At 46.4% G+C, this 12,195-nt stretch overlaps 1 protein-coding gene across 6 annotated transcripts in view; it reads right to left on the bottom strand.

The window, feature by feature from the left end:
• CRHR2 (corticotropin releasing hormone receptor 2) overlaps positions 1-12,195 on the bottom strand; it is a 204,642-nt gene that overhangs the window by 31,898 nt on the left and 160,549 nt on the right. For all 6 annotated transcript variants that reach the window (XM_079946965.1, XM_079946967.1, XM_079946966.1 and 3 more), the window contains 3 exons: positions 9,674-9,827; positions 8,250-8,310; positions 7,121-7,193 (listed from right to left, as the gene is read on the bottom strand). In XM_079946965.1, coding sequence (XP_079803091.1) covers positions 7,121-7,193; positions 8,250-8,310; positions 9,674-9,827 — 288 coding nt within the window. The remainder of the gene's footprint in view (positions 1-7,120; positions 7,194-8,249; positions 8,311-9,673; positions 9,828-12,195) is intronic.

Genomic DNA, 12,195 nt, shown 5'->3' with positions numbered 1-12,195 from the left:
TTCTCAGATGAAAATAGGGACATCCCCTTCTGCATCAGGAGGCTTCTCCCATGTCTGATGTCTATCACACACATAGATGCCATACGCACATTGACATTGGCCACCTCGAGCCAATTACAACCTCCATGCCAATCCTACCTCACAGGATCGTTGTAAAAGAAATGGGCGAGGGAAGGATAATATGCAACACCTTCCACAGATACGTGGAATGAAATAAGCTGCCTTGAGTCCCTGTTAGAGGAAAAAGTGAATAATAATAATAATAATAATAATAATAATAATAATAATAATGGCAACACTGAGAATGGTCAGGAACATACCAGAGAGTAAATCCTATTGAACTCAGTGGAATTTAAAAAGGTAAAGGGACCCCTGACCATTAGGTCCAGTCGTGGCCGACTCTGGGGTTGCGGCGCTCATCTCGCTTTATTGGCTGAGGGAGCCGGCGTACAGCTTCCGGGTCATGTGGCCAGCATGACTAAGGCGCTTCTGGCGAACCAGAGCAGCGCATGGAAACGCCATTTACCTTCCCGCCGGAGCGGTACCTATTTATCTACTTGCACTTTGACGTGCTTTCGAACTGCTAAGCTGGCAGGAGCAAGGACGAGCAATGGGAGCTCACCCCGTCACGGGGATTCAAACCCCTGACCTTCTGGTCAGCAAGTCCTAGGCTCTGTGGTTTAACCTACAGTGCCACCCGCGTCCCCAGTGGGATTTAGTTCTGAAAAAAATGCTCCGTATTGCAGTGTAAGGCTGCCCTGTCTTTACCCAGTTACCTGGGAGTAAGGCTCAGTTTACAATCAAGGTATAAACATTATTCCACCCATTTCCTAAGACATGGCTGGCTGCGGAAGAAATGTAATGAAAGAATTTAAAGCGGACCTTTTCCTTCAAAATTATAGGCAGGGCTTCGTATACACCAGACTTACACCCTCACCTTCGGCCTGGTCTAAAAGTCCACTTATTATATTTGAGATGCTCAAAGAAGACTGAACGGAGGAGCAAATGGCAAAACCACATGCCTCCCCGCTGGCTCGTTTTGAATATTCATCTTGAAACGTGAGCAACTTGCTTCCGGAAGAGTGGCAAGGGATGAGGAAACGAGGGATCTTTGCAATCAAGGAGCTATTTTGCGAAATGTTTGGAAATACAGTATATCCGAGGAAGAAAGTGGGGCGGGCCGGAGAACTCCACACAGCCCCCCCAGACAGATGCACCTGGGAAGAGTTCTGTTGGCGGGCATTGTAAGGATACCATGATTCCTTGCTCTCTTTTCAGAGGCAGAGCAGTGTAATGGTTAGAGCAAGGTGGCAGAGGCAACATGGTGCCCTTCAGATGGACCCCGGCATCAATCAGCCTCAGCCAGCATTGCCAATGGTGTGATGAGAACCATGGTCCAACAGCATCCGAGGTGGACCACTTTGGTTATGGTCCTCCGCCTATGTGAATTATAGGGAAGCCAAGTTACAGGGAACCAGGCAGAGGGTCTTCTCGGTAGTGGCGCCTGCCTTGTGGAATGCCCTCCCACCAGACGTCAAATAGAACAACAACTACCAGACTTTTAGAAGACATCTGAAGGTAGCCCTGGTTTTTGTTGTTGTTGTTGTTTAGTCGTTTAGTCATGTCCAACTCTTCGTGGCCCCATAGACCAGAGCACGCCAGGTACTCCTGTCTTCCACTGCCTCCCGCAGTTTGGTCAAACTCATGCTGGTAGCTTCAAGAACACTGTCCAGCCATCTCGTCCTCTGTCATCCCCTTCTCCTTGTGCCCTCCGTCTTTCCCAACATCAGGGTCTTTTCCAGGGAGTCTTCTCTTCTCAAGAGGTAGCCAAAGTATTGGAGCCTCAGCTTCAGGATCTGTCCTTCCAGTGAGCACTCAGGGCTGATTTCCTGAAGAATGGAGAGGTTTGATCTTGCAGTCCATGGGACTCTCAAGTGTCTCCTCCGGCACCATAATTCAAAAGCACCAATTCTTTGGCGATCAGTCTTCCTTATGGTCCAGCTCTCACTTCCATACATCACTACTGGGAAAACCATAGCTTTAACTATAGGGACCTTTGTCAGCAAGATGATGTCGACAGCTTCTTAAGATGCTGTCTAGGTTTTAATGTTTGATGCATTATTGTATTTTAATATTTTGTTGGAACCCACCCAGAGTGGCTGGGGAAGCCCAGCCAGATGGGCGGGGTATAAATAAATTATTATTATTATTATTATTATTATTATTATTATTAGTGGTGGTAGGGGCCTCATGGGTCACCTAGTCCAACCCCTTGCAATGCAGGGGTCGGAGCTAAAGAATCGCTGACAGGTGGCTGCCCAACTTCTGTTTAAAAACCTCCAAGGAAGGAGATTCTGTGACAGTAACCCTGAAGAACCGCTGCCAACCAGTGTTGACTGACCCAGATGGACAAATGGTTCTGACTCAACACCAGGCAGTTTCCTGTGTTTCTAAATATACAGGCTTACCACTCCTGAAACATGGAGATCCCATTTGTCTGCTAGGACCAACAGCAATTCATAGACATGTTTAGAGCTGATTGGCACTATCGAGCAGAAAATTGACGGGCTGCGTTAAATTTGTTAAAGTGAATAATTCCCAAGCCGTTCTAAGCCATTCCGCCTTCCGAGGCTTCCTGGTGGTCTGTCTTGCAGCGGTTAAACACATACAACGAAGGTTCCTGTAAACCGTCGTGTAGCGCTGTCTTAACACAATTAAGGGGAATCTGGTGCCAAGCGTGTTTCAAGGAACTCATTAAGTGCATTTATCATCGTTTCCCACAAATCGGCGGCTCTTTTACGAGTCTGTTGCCTATTGTAAAAAAAAACCCAACCTTTTATTCACTCAGCAGTATCAACCCCTACCATTATGATTTCCATAAATAGAGTGACAAAGGCCACATGTCACAGTTTTTAAAGCTCTCTCTCTCTCCCCCCCCCCCCCATACACACCTAACATTTGGTGCTATAGCACAGAGATCGGAAGAAGATGCTCTGGGACCTACTGATAGCTTTGATAAAATACATATTTTGTTATGTGCAAATGGCTTTAGATACCTATTAGGTCCAAAAATTACCACTTAGCATATATTCAACACAAAAAACAGCGACAGTTTGTTGTTGACAAAAGACAGCTGGACATATAAATGCCCCATTGCCTTCATAGCTTAGGGCCTCATCAAACCTAAATCTGGCCCTACCCCCCTCTCTCCCCCCCCCCCCACACCTATCATTTGGTGCTATAGCACAGAGGGCGGAAGAAGATGTTCTGGGACCTACTGATGGCTTGAAGTAGACCCACAAAGGTTTCTGATCCCCATTTTCCAAATGGACAACTGTGTTAGCAGAGAAGACTGGTCATTTTTTGGCAAATGGAGCCAGGCAGGTGTGAGCTGGCTGACGGCCGACTGAGGTTGGCTGGGCAATGCCACATTCACCCTAACAGACCATTTCCCCTCTCTGGATGTAAACTGGTGGGAACCAACAACCAACCGGCTCCATTTCCTCTTGCCCCGCGATAAGCAAGCAGCAGACGGTGGAGAGAAGGTGTTTATTATGAGAGAGAGCAGGGAGCCTCTTCTGCAGGTGGCTCACTCCAATCTCTTTCTCTGCAGTTTGAACTGCTAAGGATGCTTTTATGCAAGGAAGAGAGAGGCTCTGCCCGGCATGTCATTAAGAGCTTATTGGCCTCCACTGGTTTCTGCTTCCTTCCTCGCCTCGCTTCTCACCTGGGCTGACAATATTGTGTCTGCGGAGCTTTGGAGACAGCAAACCGTCCAATTAAGTCATCTCATTCCCAGCTGAGGAATGATCAGCCACCAAATCCCAAGGCAACAAGAGAAGGGCTGCTTTTCAGGTAAAACAAAATGGAAAAAGTTGGTGTGTGTGTGGGGGGGGGGGAGCAGCAGAGAGGAATCTTTCCTGCAGCTGCTGATGGGCCTGAAAGACATCTTTTTGCCATTAGACAGTGGTACCAGGATCATAGCGTGCAGCAGGGGCCTTGCTGGGATCTCCTGTGGAATTGGTTCAAAAAGCTGCATATGCACGCCAAGCCTTGCTGACATTTTGCAAGTGTTGGGGTGAATTTGAGCCAGGGTTCAAATTCTCATAGCATGGCAGGGACTACGTAGACGATCCTATGGGTTCCTTCCTGTCAGGGAACTGACATCAGAGCGAGAGGCGGAGGCAGGGCTCCAGAGCGATGCCGGAGAGGGGACCAGCAGGGGGGAAGGAATTCAGCGTAACACCAGTAGAGAAGAGAGGGAGATGGAGGAATTGGTGACAGGGCTCCGAGACCCTTCACCAGAAACTAGTGGAGAGAGTGCTGGCACGCCCCAGCCTTCCCCTTACTTGCGCAGACGAGTTCCGTGCAGGGAACATAGGCGGAGACTTGGCGTCAAACAGCTTTTATGCTGGAAGAGGTTCAAGAAACGCCCACTGACGGATTCTGCAAGTGACTAACAGGTCACGGAGGGCGAGCTGTGAGCCTAAGCATGGTTGGGCAAGCAATCAAACTAAACCGAAGGCAATTTACGCACAAGTAACCCCCTTACAACCATTACACTTCCAGCTCAAAAATTCTGTGGCTCTGTGGTGCATTGCTATACCTGCAGCTTTTTAAGAAGAGTCCACCTTATCAGGCCAATGGCCCATCTAGTCCAGCAGTCTGTTCTAACAGTGGCCAACGAGGTGCCACAAGCAGGATTCGAGCACCAAAGCTCTCTTCCCTCTTGCGATTTCATGGCACCTGAAATTCAGGAGCACAGCTGCTTCTGACAGTGGAGTTCAGAGCACAGCCACTGTGGCTGGCAGCCATTGCTCCTCCATGAATTTGTCTAATCCTCTGTTACAGCCGCCCAGCTTGCTAGCCATCATGGCAGCTTGTGGGAGAGAAATCCATATTTCAACCAAGCGCTGTGTATAAAAAAATGCTTTCTTTCGTCTGCCTTGAACCTCCCACATGTCCACGAATTCTGGCGTTATGGGAGCGCCTCTTATTTCCATACCGTTCGCCTCACCTGCAGCGTAAGGATAATCTCACAACTTGCCTTACGGAAGCACATAACAGCAAGTCAAACACTAGACTGGAAAATTGCCTTTTGTGCCAAAGAGAGGCATAGCATAGAGGCAGGGGGACCTCAAAGGCCCTCTAGTCCAAATCTAAGAAATCTGCTGTATGGCATCCCGGATAGGTGACCATCCAGCCCCTGCTTAAAAACCTCTAGCAGTCTGTTCCACTGTCAGTGAAACTGAAAATGGCAACAAAGGAAGGCGCAGGTTGATTCTGTGTCCAGGGCGGCTGTTTATCAACTCCATCTGGTATGCAGGATGAGACCCTACCTGCCTGTGGACTGTCTTGCCAGAGTGGTGCATGTTGGGATACTGCCAGGGAGACAAAGGCCATCATGCCCCATGCCGTCTCCGGACGATCCAGCGATCTCTTGTAGAAACGCAGTACCAGTTAATTAGCGACATGAGCCCCAGAAATAGCTTCCCACATTCCAGAGCTCTTGCATGCTCTATCAGCAGATAATGCACAGCGAAAGATGCACGCAGGAGAGCATTATTTACAATTTTATTCAGCGTTGGTCAGAACAAAGAAAACATGACTGCCTGCGTTGATGTCTCAGGCACAGAGAGAAAATGAAAGCAATAACAAAACAGAAACATCCTGTGAACAGGAAATACGTAGGCTGTGACTCACAACAGCCTGTCCCCTTTTAAGGTGGAACGGAATATCCTAACAGTGCATGCTCTGGTTATCTCCCGCTTTGACTACTCCAATGCGCTCTACGTGGGGCTACCTTTGAAGGTGACCCGGAAACTGCAATTAATCCAGAATGCTGCAGCTAGACTGGTGACTGGGGGCGGCCGCTAAGACTGGTCCTGAGAGATCTACATTGGCTCCCAGTACGTTTCCGAGCACAATTCAAAGTGTTGGTGCTGACCTTTAAAGCCCTAAATGGCGTCGGTCCTGTATACCTGAAGGAGTGTCTCCTCCTCCATCGTTCAGCCCGGACACTGAGGTCCAGCGCCGAGGGCCTTCTGGTGGTTCCCTCATTCTGAGAAGTGAGGTTACAGGGAACCAGACAGACGGCCTTCTCGGTAGTGGCGCTCACCCTGTGGAACACCCTCCCTTCAGACGTGAAGGAAATAAGTCTATCCTATTTTTAAAAGACATTTGAAGGCAGCCCTGTTTAGGGAAGTTTTTAATATTTAATGCTGTATTGTTTTTAACACTTGATTGGAAGCCGCCCAGAGTGGCTGGGGAAACTCAGCCAGATGGGCGGGGTATAAATAATAAATTATTATTATTATTATTATTATTATTATTATTATTGAGGACAGGAGTGCCTGGCGTTCTCTGGTCCATGGGGTCATGAAGAGTCGGACACGACTAAACGACTAAACAACAACAACAATTATTATTATTATTATTATTATTATTATTATTATTATTATTAAAGACATCAGCAAGCAAATCAATAGCAGATTGATAATGCAGAGGGTTTTCTTGCTGATAGCGCCCTCCCTGTGGAAGGCCTTTTCCCATGTTTTTATATTCTGGTGGAAGCTGCCCAGAGTGGCTTCAAAAACCTACCCAGATGGGTGGGGTATAAATAATAAAATTATTGTTGTTGCTGTTGTTGTTATTATTCTGTGGTCTAAACCACAGAGCCTAGGACTTGCCGATCAGAAGGTTGGCGGTTCGAATTCCTGTAACGGGGTGAGCTCCCGTTGCTCGATCCCTGCTCCTGCCAACCTAGCAGTTCGAAAGCATGTCAAAGTGCAAGTAGTCCGGCGGGAAGGTAAACGGCGTTTCCGTGCGCTGCTCTGGTTCACCAGAAGCGGCTTAGTCATGCTGGCCACATGACCCAAAAGTTGTCTGCGGACAAATGTCAGCTCCCTCAGCCAGTAAAGCGAGATGAGCGCCGCAACCCCAGAGTTGTCCGCGACTGGACTTAACAGTCAGGGGTCCCTTTACCTTTACCTTTACCTTTACCTTTACCACTCTGTAAACATGGTCAGGTCACATGAAAACCTTAAATCCAGGTAGAAATTGAGACAGGTGGAATTTTGCATATTTCCGAGGAGGCTTCCAATGCCGTTTTTTTTCTTACCAGCAAGACAAGAATCACTGGTCCTTGGTAGATGTAGTCTATATACTTCCCCGATTCCTTTCCAAACCAGCACCTGCAAACAGAACATCATTTCTTAAGCTCGTGCAAATCCCACCTATCAACTAAACTAGACTAAGGCTGGCTTGGATCTTGAAGGATTGCACACAACTACGGCTTCTGAAACGCCATTTCGTTTTTCAGCACAATAGCGCATGGGAAAGGAAACGGGTGAATCTGGTGTGTGTCTCCATCACATGCACTCCCTTTCGACAAAGACTGTAATGGCAGATTACAATTTCCAAACAGCCCTTGCAATGCGCATACATGGTCAAATGTCTGAGGTGCACCTCCTCACTTTCAAGTCTGCTGTGGAAATGAGGAGATATTTTCCTCCTTCAGAGTTTACACATGCTCTCACATGTCATCCAATTAGCAAGCGTTTGGCTGGTTCTTAGCAAAAGGATGAGGTGAGGAATCGGGAAGAAATGGCCTTCAAACGGCTGTCGGGTCCTTGAAAATTTGTGGCAACTCCCTTCCTTCAAAGCACCCAGCTCTGAAAACTGACAGATAGTCCAGGGAAAAGAGTCGGCGGAAGAAGATTGGAAGAAGTTTAAAGACTATTTGCAGAAATATTGTAAAATTAATGAATGCTAGAATGATGTTGGATAGAAATTAAGTGGTTCCCAGCTGTAATGCTTTAAGAGATAGGGAAAATAAGGTTTTGAAATAAGTAAAAACTAATGGAGAGGATTTGCTGAATTAATAATTTGAATTGGAATATAAGAAAGGGAGGTATGAGGAGGTCTGGAAAATAAGTTAAAAGAAAATAAGTAAAGGGAAATTTTATGTGTTTTGTCTTTTTTTTAATGGTTTTTGAATTCTTTTTTGTATTTTTGTGTTTCTTTTCTTGTTGTTTTACAATGTATTATTCTGGAAAATCTCAATAAATATCTTATATATATAAAAAATGAAAACTGGCAGATAGAATCCTGTCCATCTTAATCTCATGGCAATTTTCACTTTCCATTGTCCCTGGTTAGAGCGCATCCACACAGACGCTGGCGCCTGCTAAGGAGAGTTTTGACCCAGCTACTCAGTCATGAGAAATGGATGAAAAGGTTGTACTCACTGCTCGTTTTCATAATGCAGCTTGCAGACAGCCCAGGCAATAATAATTGGACAAGGAATACCTGCAAAAGCAGTGGGGCAGGGGGGAAAGAGAGTTTGTCCAGGTAGCTTTGACAAATTCGTGTGCCTTTTCTCTGCAGTTGTACAGCCCCCTTTGCACACACCCACAAACCCCATGGTCACCTCCACCCCCTTTCGTACCTACCATAGCTGTCAATTGAAAATAAGGGACCAGCAGACTCAAAAATAAGGGATCAGCAGCCAAAATAAAGGATTTTGCTTAGCTTATACAGAAATCCCGCACTGATGGAGCCATGCTGCTTTTGCTGCAACTATGTTTTGCAGGGGGTTGGACTAGATGATCCTAAGGGTCTACAACTCTGACCAAAGAAGATTGGCAGACAAAACTGATGAACGACGTCAAGATGGCAAAGCTTACAGGCAGAATTAGAAACCAGGAAGAGGACCTCTTTAATAAAGAATGGGGAAAGTTTATAATTTAGTTGAAAAGCTATTTTAAAGAGTTACATACATTGGTAGGATTGACAGAAAACTTGTAAAAATTTGAACTATGGATGGACAAATGATTTATAAAAATAGAGTTATGAAAGGGATGGAGAGGGGGAAATCACTACATTAAGATGCTGCACTGGTTGGAGGGGATGCTAAGCAGCATGTCGGTGCTGCTGTTGTCCTGGTGCGAGGAGTTCCATCAGCCCTTCCCCTCCTGAGAGAGAGGGAGGGGAGGAGACAGACTCTCGCCCACGCCGCTCACAAGCCTGGCATGAGGCGTTTGTGGCTCTGCCGCGGCCGCTGAAGCACCGCCCTTTTGCGTCCCTCCCTATCCCCTCCTCTTCCTCCTCCCTCAGGCCGCCTCCTCAGCCGCCTCTGGCTTCCTCTGGCAGCGCGGCGGAAGTCTCGCAAGAGAGGGGCTGCCTGCCCGCCCGCCACTACCCATCTCCTCACGACGCGCCCCTGAAGGGAAAAAGGGAGAGACGGAGACATGGCAGCTCGTGCGCGCACGCTCTCTCGTGGCAGAAGACCCCGAGCCGCTGCTTCCCTCCCAAGCCGGGTGAGCATGAAACCCGGGAAATTTAAGGGACATCATCAATAAGGGACAGCAGCGGGACACGGCGCTGCAATAAGGGAGTTTCTCGCCAAATAAGGGACGGTTGACAGCTATGGTACCTACTCCTTCTCCCAGCCACAAATGCCCACTTGACTGCTTCGACCAGCAGACTTGGCACTGCTACTGCTGCCCCATAATATCTGTTCTGCATTTGTAAGGACCTGATTTTTTTTTTAGCGTGGCAGCACCCACACTTTCGACCTCCCTGCCTATTGATATCAGGCAGGTGGCTCTTCTCTGCGAGACCTAAAAACTTTTTTTTGTTTGTTTAGACAAGCCTACGGCGTGTTACTTACACCATCCGATGAAGAGGAAAACCCACTTCCTCAGCTTGTCTGTCGAGTAGGTCATGACGATGGCCGTGTGCAGGTAGCAGCCTTCCACAAACATCCAAAAGAAATTGGTCACCACAAAGTAGTTGAAGATGGCTGTGATGCACCGGCACCACAGCTAGAAGGGGAAGCAGAAGGGAAGCATAGGTGAGGCCTACAGGGCAGGTGAACACTTCCTCGTTAAGTTTAATTGGTTTAATTGACACTGAAGTGGGAATGGCTATGTGTATTCATGAAGGCTTTAACATGGGGATTTTCCATGGGGCTATATTGATGGCAAGAATAGGACTCTGAACTCTGACTGAGTCGATAATGAACTATGGTTGTTTTCTGCTAGCTAACACGGGAGTGTTTAACCTTAGACCACATGAGAGGTATTGAATTGCAAATCTGCTGTCTTGGAAGGGTGGCATCTGCCATTTTTTTGTTCCCAGACTCTGAGATGTAAATGAAGCTCTCCAGGTAAACAGCCTAAAACAGGATGCCGGTTGGAATGCAGGCTATGGAGAGAAACAGACCTCTGCTTCTAGGTCTGTTGGAATTATTTCTGTTGGAATTATTTCATATTTTGTCAGGTACTTGGAGCCTATGCCTTGGACTGGTGTATGTCTTATGGAACTGTTTCGATGTATCATTTGATATTTCTGCTATGTTATGAAGAAAGTTCTGCGAGGAAAGTTTTTAATTAAACTTATGGGCCTTGGCAATGTTTTTATTTCAGAAGGAATTAGTTTTTATGCATCCAGTTGCTTCAAACTGTGCAATATTAATATCTGCAATATTCCTGACCTGCTGGGATAATTCAGCCTAAACAAGACTTTTTATTGTGCGCCCACAATATACAAGTGAAAATAATTGCAGAAATGTATTTTGCATTTTTCACATTGACATGTCCTTCAATGATCACAGCAACCTTGTAAGGTAGGCTAGACTGAGAGATCCATGATAGACTTCATGTTTAGACTTCATGTTTAGCCTGGAGAAGAGGAGGTTAAGGGGTGATATGATAGCCATGTTCAAATAAATAAAAGGATGTCACATAGAGGAGGGAGAAAGGTTGTTTTCTGCTGCTCCAGAGAAGCGGACACGGAGCAATGGCTCCAAACTACAAGAAAGAAGATTCCACCTAAACATTAGGAAGAACTTCCTGACAGTAAGAGCTGTTCGACAGTGGAATTTTCTGCCAAGGAGTGTGGTGGAGTCTCCTTCTTTGGAGGTCTTTAAGCAGAGGCTTGACAACCATATGTCAGGAGTGCTCTGATGGTGTTTCCTGCTTGGCAGGGGGTTGGACTCGATGGCCCTTGTGGTCTCTTCCAACTCTATGATTCTATGATTCTAAGACTTAGGGTAGGGTTTGTTTGTTTGTTTGGCTGAGCAGGGTCTGCCAGGTCTCATCCATATATACCAGGCATAGGCAAACTCGGCCCTCCACATATTTTGGGACTACAATTCCCATCATTCCTGACCACTGGTCCTGTTAGCTAGGGATCATGGGAGCTGTAGTCCCAAAACATCTGGAGGGCCAAGATTGCCTATGCCTGATATATACCTTCAGGGAAGCGCCACTGAAAGCAATGGAACTTTCTTATGAGTAGACACATATAGGATTGCCCTATTTATCATGGTGTGAGGCACTAGGTTTTTGAGAATGCACTGATTCCCTGCTCCCTAACGAATGGAAATAATATCCACCCAACCCTTTGTCTGTTGAGAATCAGCAGGTATTGCTCACAACATTGGAGCAGATTTTTCCATCCGAAGGGACTAGGAATGCTATACTGTGTTAGATGGGCCCAGGGTCTGAAATGTTATAAGGCAACAGCCTAGGCTCCTATATCTGAATGACTCTATTTGAAAAAGAATTAATTAAAAATACATTATTATTATTATTATTATTATTATTATTATTATTATTATTAAAAAGTTTCCGCTTCAGAAAATGAAGAAAATGGCTTAATTCCCTCCAGACTCGCAAGCTCACAGCTCACGAAGCATGTGATTAGACATACCATTCCTTAAACAGGTACTAATCAATTCTCCTTTTTGGAGAGACATAAAATTATACAGCCAGCTGATTAAGCTGAGCTAAAAGAGAGGCCTTGTCTTGTCTCCCTGAGGAACCCGAACTCTGGGCTTCATTTGCACAAAACACGAAAGATTTTAATGCGGGGGGGGGGGGGCGGATAAGTGAGGGTAGCCCACCCTCCCTCTCTCGCCCATGCAATTAATAGGCAAAGAATGAGCTTCTGGTGATCAGTAGGTAAGTTCATTTTCATTCTCAATTTACCTGGAACTCATTTAAGAGGCAAATAAATCGCTTGGGGGAATCAGGTCAATGACCCATCTTAGTCCAGCATCCTAGCTATATTCCGATGGGCTTTGACACCATCTGCACTACGTACTGGATAGCTCAGTTGGTTAGAGTGTGGTGCTGATAACACCAAGGTTGCAGGTTCGATTCCCTTAAGGGCCAGCTGCATATTCTT

Source organism: Podarcis cretensis (assembly GCF_951804945.1).
Source record: "Podarcis cretensis genome assembly, chromosome: 12".
Taxonomy (NCBI): domain Eukaryota; kingdom Metazoa; phylum Chordata; class Lepidosauria; order Squamata; family Lacertidae; genus Podarcis; species Podarcis cretensis.
This window is presented reverse-complemented; position numbering and strand designations above follow the sequence as displayed.